The 25,520-nt window shown below is 43.7% G+C and overlaps 1 protein-coding gene across 3 annotated transcripts in view; it reads left to right on the top strand.

The window, feature by feature from the left end:
• Nucleotides 1–25,520, top strand: part of foxp4 (forkhead box P4) — a 94,218-nt gene that overhangs the window by 42,170 nt on the left and 26,528 nt on the right. For all 3 annotated transcript variants that reach the window (XM_035946814.2, XM_055010633.1, XM_023267225.3), the window contains exons 3-5: nt 9,086–9,175; nt 19,308–19,430; nt 22,617–22,733. In XM_035946814.2, the coding sequence (XP_035802707.2) occupies nt 9,086–9,175; nt 19,308–19,430; nt 22,617–22,733 (330 nt within the window). The remainder of the gene's footprint in view (nt 1–9,085; nt 9,176–19,307; nt 19,431–22,616; nt 22,734–25,520) is intronic.

The raw sequence follows: 25,520 nt of genomic DNA, 5'->3' as shown, positions 1-25,520 counted from the left end.
GTCATGATATAAAGCAGTCATGGGTATTCAGTCAGCTCCTTTTTATGACCATTCGTATACCCCTGTGAATCAATAGAAACATTAGATGAGTGCAGGGACATAGTTGAAGGGGAGAGGTTTTCTCGTTTCACAAAACAGTTTTGAACTGAAGAGAACCATCTGGAAAGCGGCACGGTCCCCGGAGTTTAGAACAGGTCCCTTTTGTGAAAAATAGTATGTGAAAAAAAAAAAAATCTAAAATCAGCCAGGGTTTTCAAACATTACGGCATATTTTGAAGTTCTTTTGGAGTTTGTGAGTTTTTATTGCATTGGCTCTTGAATGCGGTCTTTCCTCTCTTTAATGGTCAGTCTGGGCCCAGAGAAGCTTGCTTCAGCCGTTTTAAAACCTCAGCTCTCAAACGGTGCCTTTATATTGCGGAAACATTACATTAAATAGCTGAGAAGGATTGCTGCTGGCCGGTGGCTCCGAAGGTGTCCCAGATAGTTCCAGCTCGGCGGCGTCCTAAACAGATTGAGGTATTCAGTGCCGCTTAAGCTCAGTTATATTAGTGGACAACTGGTTTGAGGTCCACGTCTCTTATGAGCGAAATCAAATGACAGGAAAAAAAGCTGGTGAAAGGAGAGCGGAAAGACCTGATTAATACCAGAAAAGGAGAAGGCGTACGTGAGGAAGAGTCAGAGGAAAAGGGGTGAAGCTTTGGCAGGGGAAAGTTTATTTGTAACCCACCGTGAAATTGACAGGCTTTAAAGGGCTTTGGTTCAAGCTACCCCCTCCCTCTACATATATGTTTACCCAGTGAAAACCCCTCAACTTCCCTTAAGATATATATACATATATATACTACTCACCGTTTCCTTTCCTACATTATCATATCTGCCATGAATTGACTTGATGAGCAGCACAACGAAAATATTGTTCAGGCGGATGCCCCTGTTACTCAACAGGTTGAGCGGACAACCCATAAACAGAGGCTATAGTCCCCGATGCAGCGGTCATGTGTTCCAGTCCGACCCATGGTCATTTACTACCCGTTTTTGCCCTACTTTTCTCCACACATTTCCCGTCTCTCTCCACTGCAGACTATAATAAAGACAAAAAGGCCAAAAAATAACTTGCTTGCTAACAGGCTTTATTTTCTCCAGTCACTATACGGCCCCAATCACTTTTTCTTCCAGCAGTTGCCGCTACCTGCTCAGCAGACTGTTTGTGCAACAGGGCGACTTACATTTCGTCCTAACAAAATCCTGCAAATTTCCTATTAAATTTAATGCCTGCTGGAAAATATGAGCGTCAGTGAAATCAGCTGCTGTAATGTTTGGTTGGAATAAAATCGTCCAGACTATGTCCTTGATGACAACAACAGTACTATGAAAACTATGAGACCGTCAGTTGTTGCAGCGATTTGCAGTAACTGTACAAAAATGTTTAAATGTACATGCTAAAAATGTATTACACCCATCCCATTAAATATTTTACATACAAACTGAGTGCGTGCGGCTTCACCTTCATCTAGCATTTAGCCATCACTGTAATAGTCTTTGTCTGACAGTCGAGGGGAAGGCGAGGGTCCCCTCATAAGGCCAACAGCTGCATTCATAACACTTGGCTTCCATTGGTGGGCCTGGACAGTCTATTTTAGGCCTCTGTCTAACCCATATCTGCTCGCAGAATTTACTGTGGTGAATAAGGAGTATGGGTAACAGATTTCTAGAGATGAGAGGAGAGGGGTCAGGGCACAAAAAAGACAGAATACTTGGAGAAATGCCAAATAAACTTTTGTGAGTTATACATTATATGGAGAGGAGACAGATCGGGTGATACAGATGGAGTGAAATAAAGAAGGAGTGATCTGGGAAAGCAATCTGTTTTTTGTGGCGACTGACAGTGATGTATTTGATATGTGAGATTCCTCTGTGGCTGTAACCAAGCCTTCACTCACATATGCCCCGAAGTCATATTGCAATCCCACTAACTGTCACCTTTGCAGTAATCTCACTTTGTGTAAAATGTGCGTGGGTGCAAATACTCGGCCAGCGTCTGAAGGCAGGTGAGCTGGTGCTGTACTGTGCATCATCATTCTCTTAGCAAATTGAAATGCTTTGTAAATTGCGTTACATTTCTTTAGTCTCATTTAATCTTCTCTCTGATCATGATTCCCATGAGTATCAGGGGAAAGAGAAAAAGAATATGAGGGAGAATGAGGGAGATTTAGAGCCACAAAAAGTAGTAGAGTGGCACAGAAACAAAGAAAAGGAAAGGGGGGTTTATTGGAGTTTGAGGGTGTTTTTGATGCCAAAGTGGGGAGAAACAGTGCACATGGATACGAAGGATCACCGGGGCGACCCAAGAGGATGGCAATGTGGACGCAGCTTTAGCTTGGCTTTCAGCTTCAATGACAGCACTCCAGAAAGGAGATATAGAAGGAGAAAAGTGTGAATAAGAAGAAGATCCACTGCGTCTTTCTGAACCCAGTTTCTCCCACTGATCCAAAATCAGAAAGCATGCAGACCTGTAGAGAAGCGGCTGGGTGTGACGAGCTCTTTCCTGCCTCTTCACCCCGAATCTATCTATCCATCGCTCTCTCCTGGGGAAGAGGACGGATAGAGGGATGGAGGAGAGGTGCATTACGAGCCTCCCTTCCCCAAGCCGCTGAGCTGGTAAGGCAGACACGGAGGATAGTTGTTTGGCGTTGAAGAGATCTGTTGCCTTAGACGCAGCTGAAACGTCTGAATCACTTGCTGCGTCGAGCCTAGTTTAGCTCTGTCCTGGACGGATGAAACAATGAGCTTCTCTCTCACCCTCACTTCTTTTTTTTTTTTTTGGTGTGTGCACTCTTCTTCTCAGTCTAAGAGCGAAGAAATCTGATACCACCTGCCTCCCCCTTGCCCTTCCTAACTCTCTGCCCCCCCCAAGGACAGCCCACTGTCTGCCCCGGGGGCTGTTTATCTATGGGGGGAGATGAGGAGGAGAGGGTAGAAGGGGGGAGACGGGGTTTGTTTCGTTTCGGCCGTCAACAATGGACCTCAGTCAGTGCTGACGGATTACTCCAACATATGGTACCCACCTGTCTCTTTCTCTCTCCCTCTCCCTCTGTCTCCCCCTCCTCCTCCCTTTCCTTTGCTATGTCTCTCTGTTTAGATTTCTTTGCTTATTCCTGCGTTCTCTCTCCCTGTGTCACCCAAACACACTGGGTGGATTAGAGGCCAGATTCATCACACACATAGACCTGTTTGCTTTAGCAACCTGAGCCAGGCACACGTACACACACACGTCTAACTAAGAAGGCCTTGCTGCATGTTGCCTTTTTGTTTCATATGTGAGATTTAGCTCATAACCTGACATCTCAGCTGTGGTAGATGGAGCAGAATCCGCTTTCATGTAGAGTATGGGATGCAAATATGTGGACACAAACTGCTGAAAGATTGTCACACACGTGTAGTAAAATGAAATTTCTATCTGTTTCTTGTAATGGATTCTCTAGCTCATCACCAACCTTTCCTCCTTTCATTGAAACGTAGTCGTCAGGCCGTTTTTCGGCATCTTGTTAAGAAGCGAAAGTAGCCGTTTCTCTCTCTCTCTGTGTGTGTGTGTGCGTGTGTGTGTGTGTGTCTGACCCTGCTGAATTAAAAAATGTACTGTTATTAAAGGCTGTGTCAGAGGCGATGATTTACAGAGGGGAGCGATGACAAGTCAGAAGAACTCACACACCAAAAAAAAAATAAAATCACACACACTCACACTCGCGCACTCACACTGTGCTCTCAGGCCTCCAAGCTGAGCAGTGACCTCCTCACCCCTCCTTCCCCTTCCTCCTCCTCCTCCCTCCCGCTCTCACTCTAATAAAACCTGTCTGACACCACTGATGTGTGTATGCGTGTGCGCGTGTGCGTTTGTGTACGACTGTGTGTGTGTGTGTGTGTGCGTGTGCTCTCCGCGGCAGCACAAAGACTCTGTTGTTTGGCCTCCCTCTTAGGCCTCCCTCATATTTTCTTTAAAGGTGCAGTGCGCCCCCAAGAATGCCACAGGGGGAGCAGGAGCGAGTTGGGGGCGTCTTGGAGGAGTTGGTGTGAGTGTGTGTGGCTGGGTGGGAGGGTGGGAGGGTGGAGGTGGAGGCGGGGGGCCATGCTTTGCAATGCTATCACCCAGGTCACAGAGAAAAGGCGAGGAGTGAGCATGAAGAGTAGGAAAGAAAGAGAAAGGTCACAGAAGAGAAGTGCTTCTTGACAAAGCAGACATGAGGGGGTTTGGCTCTGGTTGCTGGTCGCATGTGTGCGTGTGTGTGTGTGTGTGTGTGTGCGCACACCAAACCTGCGCTCCATTTTCTCATGTCGTTAAAAGTTGAAAGTTCAAGGTTTAATTTTTTCATCCATCAAATCATGTACATTTACAGTGCTCCCATCATCAACAAATGATGATTATAATAGATGAAATTAAAAACTCATAAATAAGTGTTGTGTCTGCAGTTAGAGCACATTACTCGCCATAGCACAAACCACTAATGAACGCATTTAGATGTAATAGTGCACAAAAAGATGAACTGATATAGGAAAATAAAGAAGGAGATGTTTCCCTTAGCTGAGACCACTATTTTTTTTTTATATTAGAACACCTCAGGGTGTATTTTCACTCTTTAACCAACCCTGGTCTTTACCAAAGGAAAAAGAAGGTTGTGTTTACATAATCAACCTATTTTTAAAATTTGAAATATTACATTTCTTGCACTAACAAAAATGAAACAGAAAAACTGTTTGAATGATTACCTGCAGTTTTTGCAAGACACAGGCAAAGTTTTAGGATGAAAAGGCAACAGTGTAGTAACAGCTTTCAGATTAACTGTAGCATGATTTTAAGATCATAACGTGTTCTCGTTTTTGTTCAGATAAATGTTATTATTGTAATTGAAAGCAGATAAAATTAGAGGTTTGCTCAAGAGTTGTGTGTGTGATATGTTATGATGTAGATATGGAATAGATTTTATGTATATTAATAATGGAAAATACTCAGCCCTACGCTGCCTTGAATTAAAATCCCCCAGTCAGTGATGATTATATTTTCTGTTCATGTTGTAAAACAGCAGTCATTTGCAACAGTTTGCCTCTTAGCTGTGCAGCACGGTTGCATAAGCCAGTTTTTAAAATAAAAACTGAATACGTGGAGAATCACATCCTCTTTTTGTAGTATTTCTTGTCTTTCAAATACACGCACACATCCGTGGATGCAGGCATAGGAGAGGAGACAGGCATCACCTCTGCTTGGTTGTAGCGTTTATGAAAGCCATAAATGGCTCTTTAATATAGTGGTAATCAGGGTGGTAATTTGGGTGGAATTGTCCCTTATTGTTGCCAGACATGCCTCCCCAACTCCTGCCAACATACACTCATACGCACACACACACACACACACACACACACACACAAACACACACAAACACATGCACTCACTCTTGGGCAGACAGGGTGTTCAAGGAGTAATTCACACCACATGCCAACAAACTGGGCGGTTGTGTTTTTTTTTGTGTGTGTATGTGTCTGTGTGCGTATGTCTGTGCCTGCTTTAATGCTGAGGTCAAACCAGTAACTGGGAGGGGGTTCCTAAGATTTTTGTCCAAGTGTTAAAATTCATATGTGTGTGTGCGGTGTCCGTGTGTGCAGGCACGTCCACAGGCACGTCCGTGTGTGTGTTTTAATTGCGGTCTCAGCAAAAGTAGCAAGTGTACTCGAGACAGATGGTTTTCATCACTCCGGCTGCACAGAGGACTTCTCCCTCTTTATGTCTCCGTCTAATCTCTGCTCTCTGTTTTCGTGATTAAACATTACTTAATGTACCCCAGCTTCTAATTTGACAATTCATTAAATAAGCGGCAGTGTACGGCAAGTGTGTGCCGCACTGTTTCATCGGGTTACACTCTTCTGTAGTTGTGAAATGATGCAGCAGAACAGATTTCTAGCGCCACATGGTTGAGTAAGAGCTTCCATGGTAAAGAACATCCCTCACTCTGGCCGTTAATTTGCGGTGTCCGCGCGCACGCACACACACACACACACACACACACACACACACACACACACACACACACACACACACACACAACCTCATGACGGAGTGCTGGAGAGGGGAGACAGCAGGATGCACATTTGCTTCCTCTGACTCAAAGGGGAAAGGTTCCTTAGTAAATATTGATTTATGAAAGTCCCTGTATGTGTGTGTCCGTGTGTGTGTGTGCGCGCGCGCGTGTGTGTATGCATGTGTGTGCGCTTACAGTAAGTACAAGGCAGCTCTTGTGTTTTCAGATGGGTGTTTTCTTGTTTTGTTTTTGGAGCTAGTTCAAACATTCCAACAAAAATGTCTGCTCCTCGGGGACTGATTTGTCTTGTTGATAGAGCGATTCACTCTTCACCACCACAACAGGCAACACAACAAGGGAAAGAAAGAACAATTGTTAACGCAGACAGTTAATACAACTAAGAGTGAGAGGGAAGGTAGCAGGAAAAAGAAGGGATTTGATGAGAAAGCAGAAGGGATAGCTGAGGTTGCAGAGCTGGAAGGATGAATCGACAACACTCAAGGGCAGAGTGAAAGAATGGAAACGGAGCTAGTGAGCGATGGTGTCACCGGTTTAGATGGACAGCGCCGGAGGGCAGACGGCAGAGAAAATGGGAAGAGGAGGAGGAATGAAGAGGTGGGTGGTGGTTAGTCACAGCTCTTCAGGGCACATCGGGGCAAACGGTTGCTTACATCACTCTGACACACACAAACACAGTTCAACAGACACACACCAAGATATGCTGACATACTTCTGCCTCAGAGGATGTGGAAAACCCACTTTGCTTTGCTCTGTCCTCCGCAAAGAGAGGAGGAGGAAGACAAGGAGGAAAGGGGTGTGGAAGAGGGAGTGAAACATAGGGAAGGGCAGAGAAATGGGCAGAGTTCAGTTTGGCTGCACATTCGCCCTTCAGTGCCATCGGAGGCTGTTCAACCTCACCACATCCATCGTCAGTGGCGTATAGATTTTCACAGCTCTCAGTCCTAATGATCAGAATCCATGTGATATATCGATTAGCTACTGTTATCGGCCAATATTTTTCTGTTACAGATATAGATGTATCACCTTATATGATGTGTGATATGCACTGATGTGATTATTTTTTTGGACAGAACATTTTGCAGAAAAAAAATACTTGTGTGTTAATTTAAAATTGTGTCATTACATAATTTGTCCATCAGAGCTGCTCCCATTCATTTGTTTACAGTGCTCTGAGTACTGTGTGTAGCACATGTTGCAGAGTATGTAGCGTAGCTGAGTAAATGACGACGCGGAGTCAAGCACTGTCTTCACAGTGCGGCTAACTGGTTTGGTGGAAAGTTATAAGACAACGACCCATGATTTTACCTCCTCAATATTATTCTAATGCATAAATATGAAGAAATATTAGCTGATATATCAGAATTTTTCCATTTTTCTAAAAATCAGTGTCGGCATCAGCCCCAAACATCCAGAATCAGGCGAGCTCTGCTGATAATTCAAGCAATTAGTAAAATACATTTTCACTTGTCCCATTACATCTAATAACACCAGACTAATTCCAGCTGTAGAATTTAGAAAATGTAGCAACTCAACTTTCCTTCTGTACTGTCAGTGGGTTTCCTCAAATGCAACCTTGCAGATCAGCTGTCTCTTCTGACAGTCACATGGTATTGGGAGATGGATGCCGACTTAGTGAGAGCTACTTTGATCGTTTCCTGGCTACAACAATGTCAATTTTATTATGAAAGAAATTAATTGTCTTTTAATGTAGTTAGTAAAAAGAACGCTCCATTCACATTGATTCATTTATTCATCATCATTTCATTTCCTCTCTTTTGTAATGATATAACTCCACTATTCCTGTATTGGATACTGATACACAGGAGAGTGCACTTACAGAAAGGTTTTATTGTCACCAGCTGGTTGTTTTACACACAGCCACATTCAGAGCAGAGGGTTCCCAGAGGAAAAGAAAATTCAATATAAGATCTCTTCTTTGTCCAACCTATTTCTCCTAGACATAACTAAGCTCAATTTAACATCAATATGAGATTTTCACCATTTTCTCATAGCAGCCTTCCTCTTTTCTCACCCCAGCTTCAATTTAAGATCATAAACTGCTCTCTTTTTTTCTCTCTGTCTGCTCTGATCTTTATTTGTCTGAAATAATCAGCTCTTGAGATAGCGGCAAGATCCCAAAGAGAACTTGATTGGCTTGTAAATGAGCCTGCACAATATCGGAAATTTGTCTCGATGGTCGAAATTCAAGTCTCTACTCTGTTTATTTTGTCCTGCTTTTCTTGTTCCTCTCCTGTTATTCTCAAATTGGACAGGATAATTTGTCTCAGATTGATTTAGCAGAAGAGGGGAAACAGGTCAGAATTCAGTAATCCAAAAATAGGAGGACAACTTATTTCTGATGAGACAAAAGACTTTTGTGAGCAGCAAAACTTTCCTCTGGCTTGTCAGCACAGATCAGACCTTATTATAGTTTACATACAGCCTGTCAAATGACATCGATCACAGGCCTGCTCTTGAACGTCTCTAAATTGTTTTTGATACAGATGTAGGCCTTTGTATGTAGAAATATTTTGCCTGTCAGTTTTTCTGATGAGCATTTTCACCCTTGGCGACCCTGAAACCACACAGCCCCCTCCTACTTTACAAAATCCAGTTTAACCCCTGGAAAGAGGAGATGGTTAGAGTTTGGAGTCAAAGAAGGTTTTGAATGAGTTGGGATGAATTCAGACACGTAGACACACAAACACACGCACACACACGAAGGCACGCTGTGTGCCAGGTGGATGTCTCAGGTTCAGGAAATCAGACTTGGCAAAGGGAGTGAGTACTGAGAGTCGCTAGTATGTGTTTGTCTTTCATTTGAATTGAACATTTTGATTGTATGGAGTTTGCGTTCATGTGAAACGGCACATATGGCAGTTTCTAAAAAGTCTGAAAGCGTGCTACTTGTATTGAGTTGTTGTTTAATGCTGAAATACTCGGCTGTGTGACCGCGTGCGCATGATAAACATCTGATCATCTCCATTTCTCCCTCGTAGGCGCTCCAGGCAGCCAGACAGTTCCTCCTCCAGCAGGCCTCTGGACTCAACTCCCCTGGCAGCAACGAGGTCAAACAGAGCCCTGTGCAGGTCAGAGCACGCACACTGATGCACAAACCAAGTGTTGCTTTGTCAGAATCTGTATATTATTAAGTGGCTGGCCTGCTGCAGCTTTGTTTTCACCAACCTGCCACGTCATCCGCACTGAATGATATGGGCGCATACTTCTTCTCTTCCTCCCCATCTCTGAGCGTATCTCTCTCTCTCTCTCTCTCCCTCTTTCGTTCTGTCTGAGTGCATGTGTGTGATTGTTAGTATGTGAGTGAATGAGGCCTTTGTAGTGATTGGGTAGCGAGCTGTTTTCAGAGTTGAATTCCACAGTAAGCAGAGAGAGAGAGTGGGGTTAGCTGGAGTGCAGGAGTCTTGCCGAAAGACACTTGAGGAGCACACACACACACAGATACAGATACAGGACACATATATTATCACTATCAGTATATGTTGATAAATATCACACAAAGGCATTGCTTTTGGCAGCTCTTTGCAATCATATGAGATGCAGACTGCATGCACAAGTGTGATTTGTAGCTGTGCCTCATATCAATAAAGTGGGGCCATGGCTCTATTAGAGCAGCAAGCAGTCTGGCTATTGCACTGCTCTTCTCATTAGTGTACCATATGATGAACAGACAGCTGGACCATCACAATATGGGAAGTAGAGATAGAGATGGAAAAGAGGGAGAAAGACAGATGTGAGTCAGGAGCAGGGAAAAGGTAAAATCTGATGTGCAGTGTGTGACATGAGTGAAGTGGTCATGGAAAAAATAGGAAGATTTACTCATTTTTAAGGTAAAACAGTGCACAGAATTATTTGCTAATTAGATTTAAAGCAAATTAACTGAAGCATTTTCATTAGTTCTTACTAATATTTGATGTCGTGTCCTATTTTTCCAGATTAAAAAAAACAACAACCTTTTTACACTTTTTCAGCAGCAGCATGATTTATTTGGTAATAAACAGGAGAAAGCTGGGTATTAAGGGCGAGCAGCAAACTCCTCTTATGACAGAGCAACAAAAAAGTAATACTAAGACCACATGAAAACACCATCAATAGAAAGTCCAAAAGTAAAGATTCTGAAGTGTCGGCCACACAGTTTAATTGCCAAGTGACCTCTGGGAAGTGCAAAAATGCCACCGAATTAATGACTGCTTATTACACAAGATGTCAAAAATGAAATAAGATTTAAAATGTGGGATCTCACAGATTACACTTTAATCAAAACCTGAATTGGAATCAGAATCGCTTTATTTACTTTGGATAGGAACTGGCAGTTGTAGAAATTAGATGGTGACTTTTAAGGAGTAAAGAGAGTAAAATAAATACTGTTTCAATTCATATTTGTATTGTAAAAATACAGATATAAAATGCTGCACATGTGCCATGAATTGACATTCATACATATACAGTGTTTCAGGTGTTCACTAGTACTGTGACCCTTTCAGAATAACACACGGGGCTTAAAATCTACAGTTGATCCATGTCTGACGTGACTTTGCTTTTGTGAACAGGAGTTTACATTAGGAACAGGAATTTAATTAAATGCTACATTACAACTTATCACTTCCTGACTTGTCTCATGTAAAAAGAGAGAAAGAGATTGAAGCGTGGGGAACTAAGAGGAGAGGGGAAGTGAAACCAAGAGTTAACATGTAATGTAACTCTGTGTGTCGTGTAAGAAACGCGTCTCTGTGAATGTTGACAAGCATTTTCACATGAATGGTGTCAAACGTGGGTCAAACGCACATTCAGCTGACCTGCTTCACTCGCACATCTCTTATATGAAAGCAGTATAACCTTCCACTGCCTTCCTCTCTCTCGAACACGCTCTCCCCCTCCTCTCCTCTCTCCATCTCTGTCTTGTTTGTCTTGTTTGTTGCTGCGTGGCCTGGCTACCCTCTCTATACTCTCCAGGGCATCCATGCTACATCTCTGTTGTCTGAGCTGTCAGCTCACATGGCCCCACGCATCCTGCCAACACACACACACACACACACACACACACACTCAATTTACATTTGTGTGTGCGTGTGTGTTTGTGCTTGGATTCTCACAAAGACCAATGCACAAATTATAAGCCAGTTGTTGTACCTGCGTGCTCAAGTTGTACACCAGACTTGACAATAAACCCTGCTACTAAGGTTGCAGGTAGACATCTCTTAAGTACTGTAATTTGCAGCTGTATGATCACCTTTAAATTGAAGCAATCATCCAGTGGCTCTGGCGAGCAAATGGTGGAGCGAGTGAAGCTAGACATTTAATCTGGTCATTTCTAAAGGTGACAGTAAGTGACTGTACAGTGGCACGGTGGCTCACATCAGGCACAAAATGGCCGTCCTCAGGTTGGTTCCTGCTGGGCTGCTCTCACACATGCAAATGAGCCTGAGCCAATAATGAGATCTTTAGGAGCTCGATAATTAGATTTTTCCCTTCTCTCTGAGGGAGAACGGCGGAGGCAGACAGGGTGAGCGGGAAGACTTCTTTTCGTGTCTTGACTTCTCTGGAGAAGCCTTGGTCTGCGCTGACAAGCCCCCCTCCAACCACCCACCCACCCACCCAACCCCATGCCCCCCTCCAACGCCTTCCCCATCATATTTCTCTTCTTTTCTTTATTTATAATAGAGGGGAGGATCTGAGCGGGGAGCTAAAGAAACTCTGAGATTGTATCTGCTTTTTGATTGGTTGTTCAGAGATGGTCTCTGTGTTTGGCTGGCTGTGTGAGATGGTATCAATCCACTTTGTGTGCTTGTGCGCGTGTGTGTCTCACTGTCATATGTCACATTCAGAAGGAACTCCACAATAGCTCAAGTCTCCAGACAGGCAATTGCAGGAAAAGAATTGATTGTGCGCAAAAAAATTGCAGCTACAGTTGCTGAAAAGCACAAAATATTTTCACAAGTGATTATTTAGTGGTAGTTTAAAAATAACCGGCAGTGGAAGCAAAAAAAAAGCATAATTTTAGAGAGAGAGAAGTAATACTAATAATAATGTTGGTTTAAAATGATATCAGTTTAAATGACAGTCTGAAATTGGAGATATATTGCATGAGGATGTTATAATTTTTTTTACCGTCATATCAAACCCTTCTCAGTTAAGAGATCATGCAAAAACACTCCGTCTACCTTCCTGTGTAAGACACTAAGCTCAAAAGAAATCTTACCCTCTGCGGAATTCGAATAATTTCACACTTTAGATATGTGTTTATGGGAGGTGTTAGAGGTAATTGGCAACAGTTACCCTAATTGGTTGTGGCACAAGTGCTACTGAGAGAATTGGTGGGCACACAGTTGGCAGACCTAGTGGCAATTGGCGGATTACCCAGCATGATACGTAGCATGCCTCCATGACCTGCTACACATTCTCCACAATAGGCACACTTGGCACACTCTGGTACACTGGGTGGGCACAAGCAGACACATATGCACCACTTGGCAGACACACGCCTGGCACACTTAACACACTGCCACTTGGCATGCACACATACAGATTAACGCACGTGCTTGGCTGCGGCCCATACGTATGTAATTGAATAGCGCGGTGTCCTGTTTTCATGTATTATTGAGGAGCTCGTTTAATTAGGAAAAAAATGAAAAGACTCATTAGAGATATGTTAATTAGCTTGGCTCTCTGCTCTCTGGAGAGGGCTGACACCAGCACCGTGGGATGGAGGCAGAGGAGCAGCGATGCGGGAAAAGACGGGAGGAGGAAACTGAGTCATGTCACTCTTAAAGCAGAGATTTTATTTCTCTACTTTTAATCAGTTTCGCAATCCTCGTTGGCTGTATTTTCCACTAAATGTTTTCTTCCTTGCAGCTTCCCTTATTTGAATTACTATACTGTAGGTTTGTGAAAAACGGCTAAACATAAAGATTGAGACAGGGTTCAAAGTCTTTTAACTAATCAACAAAAGTATGTGGAAAGATGAGTGTTTAGCCCCCCAGAGTCTGCGGAACTGAAGTAGTTCCTTCACTCGTTCTCTTTTATTTCCTTTCAAAGTGTTTTTCCCAAAGCACTCCTTTTGTCCACTCAATGAAAGTGCTTAGTTGGCAGTTTCTCTTATTTGATGTAGAGGGAATTGTGGCTGTGTGTGCACACATCTGTGTGCAGTTTAGTGTGTGTGTGTGTGCGCGTGTGTGTGTGTGTGTGTGTGTGTGTGTGTGTGTGTGTGTGTGTGTGTGTGTGTGTGTGCGTGCGTGCTGGGGGTAGTATGGGATCCTGACAGTTTGTGAAGGGTGTATGGGTGGACGCTGTGCAGCCAGTGGATTGGGTTTTTTCTCTGGGCAGAGGGGTGGACAGACAGAAGAGAAGGATGGAGAGGAAAGGTTTGGGTCTGGCCACTGAAGTGTGAAACTCTTATTTTGTGATTTGAAACATGAGTGAAATCAGTAATGAAATATGGTCGATAACGGCCTCTCACACTTCCCAATGAAGTGCCCCGAGTGTGTGTACGTCTGTGTGTGTGTGTGTATCTAGAAATGTGTTGTCATTTTTATTCTGAGGCACTGGGGCGTTAGATGGAGGGAGTCAGCGGAGGAGGAGGAGAGGCTGGGGGAGGGGGGATTATCCACTTGAACTTGCTGGTCTTTCACTGTCCTCTCTGAAGTTTTTTTTCCTTTCTTTTTTTTCCATTTGTCTGGCCCCTGTCAGGGAGAGCTGTGCTTCATACGCTTCCACATACATACTGTTTGTATATGAGTCTCAGTTTGCATATCCAGCTCCAAGATCTCAACTCACTCTTCACTTTCTTGTTTGTCACTGTTTCTCTCTTCATTCTGTGTGCTCAAAAGAACCTTTCGAGACGACACATTCTGCACCTAAAGATTTATGATTGGATCATAATGCATAAAAATGTGCAAAACCTACCTTATTCCAACTGTGAGTGACAGACTTCAGTGGCAGCTCACTTCTACAACTTGACAGTCCAATGAAAAAGGATTCAACCCAGTTAAACCGTTTCACCTGAAAATAAAAGGTCCTTGAAAATACAAAGCTGAAGTATAATTTATCAGCTACTTTAATAGTTGGCACAAAATTCAATAAATACCATATTTTATTGGTTTATGCACAACCAGCAGAAAGAACGGAAGGGTGTTTATTCCTTGGTGTATCATCCATGTCCTGTGGAAACTATGTCACCACAATTTCAACTTATCTATTTTCATCTTTTTGACATTGCATTTTCTCATTTGTTTAGTTTGACAAGTTTGAGAACCCATAAAGAAACACTTAATCCATCAGATAACACAAAAAATGATAAAATATTGACAGTGGGCAATATATAACTAGATATTTCTTTTTTTATATTCACTATGTAAACTTTATATGAAGAAGTACACAGTTCCTTGATTGTTAAAAGTGCTCACAAAGACTAAATAAAACACAAACCTCCTCCTGCAGGTTTTTTTTTTTTTTTTTTTTTAGCCGAAACTTGCACACACACATTGTTCTTCGACACACACACAAAGATTACACAGCAAAAAGGTTTGAAGTTTGAAACTCTAAGATGCCCGTATCATCCCCGGCCCCACCTGGCTTCGCTCATCAGTTTCCCCCAGAGTAATGTGGCCCCTGGCCCGGCTGCAGATTAGCTGGAGGAGGGGTACTCACCACACACAATGGGGCCCTTTTTACTCCCAGTGAAGGCCTGGCCAAACAACACTCTCACCACAGTGGGCACTCCTTGTTTCTCTTTTTCACTCAAATGCTTTTCTCTCTTTCCCCCCCTCCCTCTCCACCTCCTCATGCTCTGCTCTCATTTCTTGGCATGATGAGCACAGACAGGTTGTTTACCTGGAGGGACTGAAAGATGGAAAGAGCGATAGTGATGATAGCTGGTGGATAAACAAATCCTGAACCAAGAAGAAGAAGGGGGGGTGGGGGGGTTCGCCCTTTACACATCAAGAAGCTTCTGATGCACACACACTTGTGTTTCTTTTCCTGCCAAATTGATTGACGTGTCAAACTTTTACCACTGTCCAATCAGAAGAGGCAGAAAGGACACCTTTAAATAAAGATGCCAGTGAAGCCATCATGGCGATATGAATACAATAGAGGAAATAGAAAGATCTGAAGGCAGCGGCCAGTCTTCAGGCAGCTTTAGGTGTGTGTGTGTGTGTGTGTGTGTCTGTGTGTGTGTGTGTGTGTGTGACAGGGAGGCAGACAGAGATTCAGCCGCCCCTTCCAGGGTGAGGTGGTAATGCTCAGTGACAAGGATAAACAGCACTGGGGTTTGCTCCTACCAAGAGAGGGGGTGAGGAGGGGGAGGAGGAGGAGGAGGCCTGTGTCAGCCCCTCTCTCTTCCTCCTGCTCTCTCCTTGTCATTTTTTCAATTATCCCTCTCTCCTGTGTGTCCCCATAGACCCAAAGGCAAGGCCTGCATCATTTAAACTGAGAGCCTGTTTAGATTCTGATTATAGCCTCCTTTCTTCTCGCCACTCACTGCAATCACACAAACACTTACTGGCTGCACATTTTTTTGAGCCAGCATGAGATGAATGACTGTAGAAGTACATTTTACCTGCCTGTGAAGCTCTGGGGAATTTTGAGGGTAACTGTCCTGCTTTGTTTTTTTCTCCAAAATTTAACAATTAGTGTCATAACCCCTGAAAAGAGTTTGGTGCAAAAGCGCACATTAAAAATATATGTGCTTGTTAAGGGTCCTGTGTTTTGAGTGTATTTTATCTAGTCAAAGATCTCAATTAGACGAAAGGTGAAGTGTGAAATCTGAAGTTCACTCCTAAATTAGTGATGATGCCATCATTTAATCAGCCTGCTGCTATCTAAACATGATGCTGAGCTGCACTGAGGCTATTCCCCCTCCGCCTGCATGCTGGTTTAATATCAGATAGCCACCCTTCTTCTCTTCTTGGGGTTTCATCTGAAATGGAAAGTGGGGAAAGGCTTTCCTCCTTGTTAGAATGAAAAGTCATCAAGGGAGGAGAGGAGAGAGGGATGGAGCCTCATTGAAATGCAAGTTACATTCCCCCATTTCTCTCTCTTCACTCCTCTGGGACTTCATGCCTCTCTCCTCCTTCTCCTTCCCATCTTTCGGGCGCTCCCTCGCTCCCTCTCTTCCTTTGTTAATCAGTTAAACTCCCTCTTCAAACAACCCCTCTAATTACTCCTCCACTCTCTGTAAACGACAGGGCTGTCTCCTGCTTCTCCTCTCTTGCCCCTCTTCCCTCCCTTCCCCAGCTCCCTCTTTCCATGGCAGGAGTTGACCTCTGTCAGCCACTGACCCCTCAGCGGTGTGTGTCTGCCTGTGTGTGTGTGTGTGTGCATGTGTGTCTGCAAATGACTGATTCTTGCACGTTAATGATCGGAGCGGCATCTTAGGTTTTTGAAATCTTGCTAATATTATCAAACACCTTCCGCACAGGATTGTGTGACTGTGCAGTTGCATGTGCACACGTGTGAGTCTATATGCTGACACAACCATTAGTACAACCTCTAGGCCAGACTTGCTCTTTCCAAAAACCTGCTTGGTAGCGTTCTGCTCTCTTTCTGCATGACTCTTCACACACATCTCTCTCATGTTCCAACCATTATATTTCTTCCTCACTGTCTCCTTCTGCCTTTCTTCCACTATATGGATAGTATCCTTCCGTCTCCCCCTTTCTCTGCTCACCCCTCCACTCACTTTCCCCCCCCCAACTTCACCTCTTTCCCGCTAATCTGGCACGCATCTCTCTCTTTTAAATTAACATGCAACATGAAAAAAAAAATGGACGACAGCAGAAAAAAATTAAATGCATTTAATAAATGGCTGACTTCAAATCGCCCGGCTTTTCAGACTCTCCCTATTCACAGTCCAATGAAAGGGGAGAAATCATTCACCAGGAGAGACAAAGCCGAATGAAAATATAATTCTGCATTGTGAGGCGCTTTTGTCCTGGCCCGTCAAATCGCTAATGGCGAGGCTTTTGTTTTGCGGCAGCGCTCTCAGCCTGGCGGTGTCGTATGGCGGTGGCAACGCATGCCCCATAATCACCACGCTTTGTGATATTAGATTATAGGGGCAATTAATGGCGTCAAACCTTAACTACTCAGCATTCAGCCTGCCACACACACGCACTCATTCTTAATGACACACACACACACACATGCACGCACACCTTCAACCACATGCACAGACACATAAAGCATAATATACACTTGCACACTGATAACACACATTCGGTTCTGGCATCAGAACGTCAGCCAACACACAGAAAGGTGCTATAACTCCAGTAATTATTACGCCTGTGACTTGAAAATGTCGATGGCGGTGTGTATAAAATAGAATGTATGAGTTGTCAGGGAGGAAGAATGGGATGCACAAGAGCAATTAATTACAGCTTTTCATTTGGCAGCTTAGACTGACAAGGCCCAGCGGCGGGGGCAAGCTGGCATGACGCCAAGCGGCACCCATCACCACCCCCATCTTACTCACTATTCCACCTCCCCCATCCCCTTTGCCTGTTCCTTTACCAACTGCCACAACACCACCCTTCCCTGTGCTTACCCCACTCTGACTCTGTCTTTTCGTCTTCTCCTGCTCCCTCTCTCTCAGCCCAAACACGTATCCCTGCGCTGTAGCACGTTAAACTACTCATCCCAACACAGTCTTCTTCTACTTTTCTAGCTTTGAACCCCTTGCTCCCCAGCCTGTTCTACCTATTCTCCCTCCTTTCACCTATATGTGCACTTAAAGGTGGGCTCAATTAGGGAAACACACTTTGATAAAGGCATAGACTGAGACTGGGAGCGCTGACTGACAGAGTGAGAAAAACAGACAGAGAATAGTGGAAGGACAGGTGGAAAAGAATGTGTTAGTATTTACAGCCAATCTTGTTTACAAAGTCAAATCAGCTCTTTACAGATTTAATTTAGCAGTGACAGTTCACCCGCTCTCCCCTCCCTACCTGCCATCCCCTCAGGTGGTGAGTAGATAGACTGCACCTAAGTGAGCTGTGCACACACTGGCAATTGCACACACACACACACAGCCACACATAGATGCACACATACACACACATGGTCTGGCCACAAGATACATTAATTTTCCTTATTTCAAGAAGCGAATATAGATAAATCAGAAAATAAATTCAGCAGTGATAACTAACCATTGTATTAACAGACATGTAAAGACATGATGGCTATTTGTATCTGGAAAGCAGTATAGTTTATTGATGTGGAGGTAGTGAAAGAAGAGGTAGTCATGCCTCAGCCTATAAACAGAGAAAATATCATCTCTGAATCTCCACACCCCCCACACAAACATCTCTGTCTCAACTGCTCTGTCTCTTGATCCCCATTATTAACTGTGTTTATTAACTGTTGTTGTTCCAACAGTTAACAAATACAAAAGCGCTTTGTCAGCAGGATTGTTGGTGTGGTTTTTCCTATATTGCATCTGCATTTATGCATGCGCATGCATGCCTCAGTTTCAGATGTATGTACAAAGCTTGTCTTCAGTTTTGCAGTGTTTGTAATCAGATTGCCATCTCTGCACATCTCTGTGTACAATGTATGTGCATTAAGAGTGCTTGCACAACAAATCTGCAAAAATCACCACATTGGTCTCTCAGTCCTCTCTTTCACTTTCATTTTCTTTAGCTGCCTGCAGCTCTATCTCATGAGATATTCATCTCATCAGATACCCACTTTGTTGTTCCTTTCTTCTTAGCCAGGCTTGACTGTGTAGAAAGAGAATTGGAAGAAGTCGTAATCATGTGTTTATAAAAGCAGATAAGATTTTATATTTTATAGGGAGATTACATATCTGCTCTTTTATCTCTAACTGTTGCCACAGAAAATGTCTGTTTTTAATAGTGCCAGCTTTGTGGAGGAAAGTGTCAACAATATTGTATGTTTTAGTGCGTCTGTCTATTTATCTTTGTCTGATGTTGCCAGCTTTTCATTGCAGTGACTGACACCAGAGAATAAGAGACAACAAACCTCTTTAACGTACCTGTCTATACCAGCATACCGTGTTGCCACTATTCAGATTGTTTGTTTTGAGTTGAGCATTCAGTTGCAGGTACAGTCTTGCTTCAAACTCGCTGTGCTGGCTGGGCCTTTTCACACAAATTGTATCCCACTGACTGAGCTGTCCTACTTTTGCATGGTAATATGTAGGTGTGTTAGAAGTTTAAAATGTGTGTGTTTCTATGCTGTCTTTAGGTCCCTGTATCCATGGCCATGATGAGTCCTCAGATGATCACTCCTCAGCAGATGCAACAGATCCTGTCTCCCCCTCAGCTCCAGGCCCTGCTGCAGCAACAGCAGGCGCTTATGCTACAACAGGTAAAACACACACCCATTCTCACACACACACACACACACACACGTGCTCTTTGGACCCAGTCCCAGGCTGACAAGTTTAGATGTGTCTGTTTTAGTAGGCGCTGACACACACTGGGTGTGATTGTATCTTATTCGATGCTCAGAGATCTTTGAAGATAAACACATGTCCACATTTCCACTTAAACACGCATTGTCATTTGGACTGCCTGCTCTTTAGTATTGTTGTGAGAATGTGCATGCTCCCTCCTGCAGGCACACATGTGCACACCTACACGCACACGCACACACACACATGCTTTGTAGCATCATCCAGTGAATCATAGTGATTCAGGAGCGTGCGCTGATGCCCGGCAGGTGATAGAGGGGTTGCCATGTCGACACAAACCAATAAACACTCTTCATCTGCAACAGATTTGTCAAATACTTAACCACACCAAGCCGTGACCTCCTACCTGCACAAGCAAAACACACGTCGTCATGTGAAGGCTGTGAAGATGACTTTTAACAGTGTGGGGATAGAGGAGTAATTGCATAGTAGGGGATGTCTAGAAAACACGTACATACACACTCAGGCAGGGCCAGAGCAGACAGTAGATTTAATAAGGAGCGGTAGCTTTAGGCTAGTATAAATTGCAGTGGGAAGATCTGACAACATGTATCATAATGGAAATGTGAAATGTGCTGGCTTTCTGGAAACAGACATTCAGATGGCTAAGAACCTCTTCACCAGCTTTTTTTTTTTCTATAACGAGGAAAAAGAAGACGGGGGGGAAGGGGGTTGATAATGCACACTCACTCACTGCACCGCTAATAAAACCACTGAGTTTAACATTGCTCTCCCACTTAATTAACCACAGTATGGACTACGCACTTAGTGTATATCTGCAAATCAGGCACTTTTACACGCAGCCACACACACACACACACACACACACACACACACACACACACACACACACACACACAGAACAATCAACCAACATATCACTCACTGGAGCATTAAATTTCATATCCCCATGGCAATAGAGCATTGTGTACGAGTGTGTAAGTAAGTTTTACAGCTACAAAGCAATTGCGTGTGTTTGTACGGCCATTGATTTGTCGCTCTGCATATGTGTTTGTGTGTGTGTGTTTTAACCTTTAAGTTTCCTCTAACCTTTACTTTGCTTATGGTACAGCTGCTCTGCCTTTCTTTTTTGGTGTGTTCACTAAAGTCAAGGTCATGGTAATAGGCTAGAGAGGTGAGTGCCTCACTTACACATACTCTTAATGCACAGAGCCACTGAATCAAATCATTAAAAAGACCTTAATTATCACTTAATTATTCCCTCAACTCACCACTCTCCAGCCATGTGTGTGTGTGTGTGTGTGTGTGTGTGTGTGTGTGTGTGTGTGTGTGTGTGTGTGTGTGTGTGAGAGTGTGTGCTTGCATATGCATTTGTCTGTGTGATTAGGAGGCGATCAGGGCTAGTGACGCGGAAAAGAGAGATTAACTCCGCCTAAGGAGCGATAAAAGAGAGGAAAGACAGATGGAAAAGAAAGAAAGAGCAGAAAGACAGAATGAGTCCTGCATTTAAAATAAATTAAGGACAAGAAGGAACGCAGAAAAGCACAGTAAATTATGCAAAACTGAAACTATGGCTGGGATAAGATTGAAACTGGAAAATGTAAAACAGCTTTGCACAAAAGGAGCATTACATGGCATCGGGTGTGTGCTGAGGACGGGCAGTGGTGTGTAGTCTGCTCACTGTAGGGTCAGGCGGATGAGAGACCGAAGCAACTGCTGCGCTGTGAAGTCATTCTCTGCTGAAAAGCCTCTTTGAACATTTGATGCACCATGAAACAAAGACAAACTGCAGACGGACACATGTACAAGCTGTTCTCAGGAGGATAACCCCCCCCTCCATACACACTCACCAACACACACTGTGGTCAGTGTGAGTTTTCCTGTCTGCCTTGCTCTCTTCTCAGCAAGATTAGAATCTTAATGGAGCTTCCTGGGTAAATTAATGATTATTAACTCAAACAAACAGACAAGCTGTGGCCAGTTGGAAGATACTGTGTGTGTGTGTATGTGTGTGTGTGTGTTTCCATAAATACTGCAATGCTAAATCCACTAATGTTATGTTGTTGCAGTCAGCACTGTAGTCTAGTTCACTTCTGAGAATATCTGCTGTGTTACACAAGACAAGAAAAAGGTAGTAAAACTGAAGAGACCGCAGGAGTTCCAGTAGAGTTCAGTCACTTTTAGACTTCAGTCAAGTCCATCAGTTTGTAACTACAGCAAATGATGGACAACCTATAAATAACGACACACGACCTGGGGCACAACTTCTCTTATCTCCACATGGTATAAAAAGAACCCATTTAAGATTTACTGACTCAAATCCCTGAGCAGTACACACAGACCCAGCAGGTGTTTCATGACAGCGGTACACTAAATACTGTAAGATTTCACAGAGGAATATCTCCATGTGCATTTTTTTGCCTGTAGGTTTAAAAAAGTCCTGTTCAGTCTTGCAGACTCTGTGTGTGTGTGTGTGTGTGTGTGTGTGTGTGTGTGTGTGTGTGTGTGTGTGTGTGTGTGTGTGTGTGTGTGTGTGTGTGTAAAAAGTATGTACCAGCCATCAGTCCTCAATTTTTTGTCAGATCTTCAGTGTTATTTGTGTTTGTTGTATTTTCCTGCCATAATAGCTTCTCTTTTACAGTATAATACAGTCCTTGGGTGCAGGTGTATTTTCTTCTATCTTGTGTCTGTCTGCATTTTGCTTCTATACCGAGCTTGAACCCTGTGAACAATCCAAAAGGTCAGAGCAAGAAACATTCAGCTTTGCCACTCCTCAACACACCATAACAGCTCCAGAGCATACTTCAGCAGTCTTTGTCAGGCTCGTGTTTGCTTGTTGTGTGATGTTTGTCAGTGAACCACATACAGCAACAACAATAAACTGCCTTCAGTGACCTTCAGTGAGAGCGGAGGAATCAAAGCATCTGCATTATTGTAGACTCCTATTCATATGATAATGTCTGACTCTTACCTCGTCATTTTACGGTAAAACTGTAGTGTTGTCGAGGCTGGTACAAAGCGTGTTGTGACTCACTCGCCTCATATTCCTTCAACCTCCCCCTCCCTCCTTCTCCCCCTTTTCTCATCACCCTGCCCCCCCTTTCTGTGTCCGTCTCTAGTTACAGGAGTACTACAAGAAGCAGCAGGAGCAGTTACATCTCCAGCTTCTGACTCAGCAGCAGCAGCAGCAACAGCAGCAGCAGCAACAGCAGGCCGGGAAGCAAGCAGCAAAAGAGGTGAACTTAACCAAGTACACACTCACTCAGCTCAAGTACACTCTGAAGTACACAAGTGCCCTTAAATGCAGTCAAAGTGGCTGACATGGGAGAAAGCAGAAAAAAAATCACAGAGAGGATGTAATGTATAGAATGTAGGACGCCTACAGTACATTCGCTGTCTTTTTCCGCTTCTCTTTCACTCTTCTCATCCTCCAGTTATCTAGTTTGTTGTTGTGTGTACAAGCTTGTCTCAAAAGTGATTAGGATTAGTGAGTGCTGAGCCACATGCTACCCTGCCAAAGAGTTCATTTGCATGCCTTCAGCTCTAAGACTGAGGGGAAATCTCTCTGTAGGAGGGGTCTGCCGCTCTTTTAATTGTCAATTAACCTCGCCAACACCAGGAGCCTCCCTCACTCGCTCTTTCTCTTTCTTTCTCACACGCACACACACAAATATGCATGAATGCACAGACAGTACCAGGTTTAACCACAGCTGTGGTACAGTAAGATAACAGAGGATCAACTAGAATCACATAGAGGCACATCAAAGAGGATCTGAATTGATCAGACTAGATTACTGCCTGTGCATAAAAGGCAAGGTTGTGGGTGTTTGACTGTTTATGTGTAGTTGTACTGTATGAATGCTCATAAGGCAAAAAAAAAAAAATTAAATAAATCAAATACACGGTGGACCATGCAGGAGACAGACTTAAGGAGAAAGACCTCGTGAGACTTTCCTGATAAACGCATGAGGAGACACATCCTAGATTTCTCCCCCTCTCCCAGTGGGCAGAGCCCCCACCCCACAAACTCCTCGCCGACAGCGGTCAACCAACTCGACCGTGACCAAAGCAAACCAGTTGTGGTTGACTCGCATGTTGAGAGGGTGTCTGAATTGCTTTCCCCTTCTCCCTTCGCTCTGCCACTGTCCCAGTTTTCAGGTTTGTTGTCCTGTAACAACTAGACAAGTGCAAACACTGGTCATACAGCTACACATACATGCAGCGTGAGAGGGAAAGAGGCTTGATGTGTGACGGTTCACTGCACAAACACATACACCTGGGGGAATATGCCTCCCTGCAGAGGCGCATACAGCTGATGTGACTAAGGCCATTTCCAGCAGTCAGTATTTCTCAGTTGCTGCAAGGCATCAATCACAACCAAAACATCTTTTTAGTCATTGCTTTCATTTTTTCCTGGCCAAGCAGGTGTTGTAAGACACTGAGACAAATGTTTTTTGTAGGTTTATACTGTTTGTGAGGCTTTAACTCGCTGTAATGCTTTGCTTTATATTATGTCCAAAGCCAGATGCTGGTCAGAGTATTAATTAGTTCGGTAGGTCAGTATTTTGAACCAAGTCCAGTCTAGAAGGAGACAAAGAAGAGTAAAATAGAATCCTTCCACTGCTTTTTGGAGTGTTTGTACACTAGTGGTTGTGACTTTTTGCCCTTTTCCCTCTCTTCTGCAATTTCTCTTCACTTTCTTGTCTGCGTGGAAGTGATGCATTGAAAGAAAGACTGTGTATGCGTGTGTCGAGTCAGTGTTTTGTGTGTCGCCGGAGCATTTGGGACTGGTCAGGAGTCAGCTTAATGAAGTGACTCTGACCATCACAAGAGATGCGCGTGTGTGTGTGTATGTGTGTGTCTTTGGGTGTCCATCTACAGCGTGTGTGCATCGTCTGCGAGTGTCCTTTTATGTGTGTGTGTGTGTGCGTGTGTGTGTGTGTGCGTGTGTGTGTGTGTGTGTGTGTGTGTGTGTGTGTGTGTGTGTGTGTGTGTGTGTGTGTGTGTGTGCGTCTGTGTGACTGGCAGGCTCAGACAGTGTGTGATGTGCTCATAAATCACATTGACAGCCTGTTACTGCGCTAGCTTTGGCCACTCAGCCACAGCTAATGTAAACAGAACACAGGCACGCACACGCACACACACACACACACGCACACACACACACACACACACGCGCACACACAATGTGTGTTTTAAAGAACTATAGCCATATCTCAGGAGGGAATGAGAGACAGAGGAGGGAGTGGAAGAAATAAAATGGACAGACAAGTGGAAAAGGAGGGGCAGGAGGGCTGGAAAAAAGAGCAAAGGAGAGGGAGGAAACAGCTCAGGCAGGACATTCTGAGCTTGATAAACCATTTATTGCAACTAATGAGAATTTGGCAATTCACTTCAAAGAACTGAACTATGTAGGCATGACACGGATTTTGTCGGTGACCGCAACAAGGCCAAAGAGATTGCGTTTTCAAATGATGCTGTAGTTACAATACAGCAAGTGTCTTTTTAAACAACAAACTGTGGAATGAAATTGTAAGTAAAGTGCAGGAGAAAAGGAAGAAGCAGGATAAGGCAGCACAAGGTTTGTTTCATGGACTCTGCAGCACTTGTGCAGTTTGGCAGGTGAGCTGGTGAGCTTCAGCTGCGACTAATGTTGGAAGGATGGGTTGAGATAGAAGTGAGGACTTTATAGTTCAACTGATTCAAAGGAAAGCTACATGAACAGTCACATCTAAGCCGTTTTGAGATAAGAGAGGAATATTTTCATTGAAAAACCTCCTAAATATGTAACTTTGATACACAGAGATGGGCTTGTAGGGATTTATCATTAATACATTTTAATAAACCAGGATCAGTGGTTGTATTTCACCAAACATGCAGACTGGGATTTTAAAAATGTGTTCCTGCTAGTTGACACATCTGAACATGAGCGCAGCAATCATTTGTCAGACAACACACAATCTGCATGCAAATAGTGTTTGCAAATTGCATTAGTAAAACAGGCTCCAGATATCCAACAATCA

Source organism: Amphiprion ocellaris, chromosome 5, assembly GCF_022539595.1.
Source record: "Amphiprion ocellaris isolate individual 3 ecotype Okinawa chromosome 5, ASM2253959v1, whole genome shotgun sequence".
NCBI lineage: Eukaryota > Metazoa > Chordata > Actinopteri > Pomacentridae > Amphiprion > Amphiprion ocellaris.
This window is presented reverse-complemented; position numbering and strand designations above follow the sequence as displayed.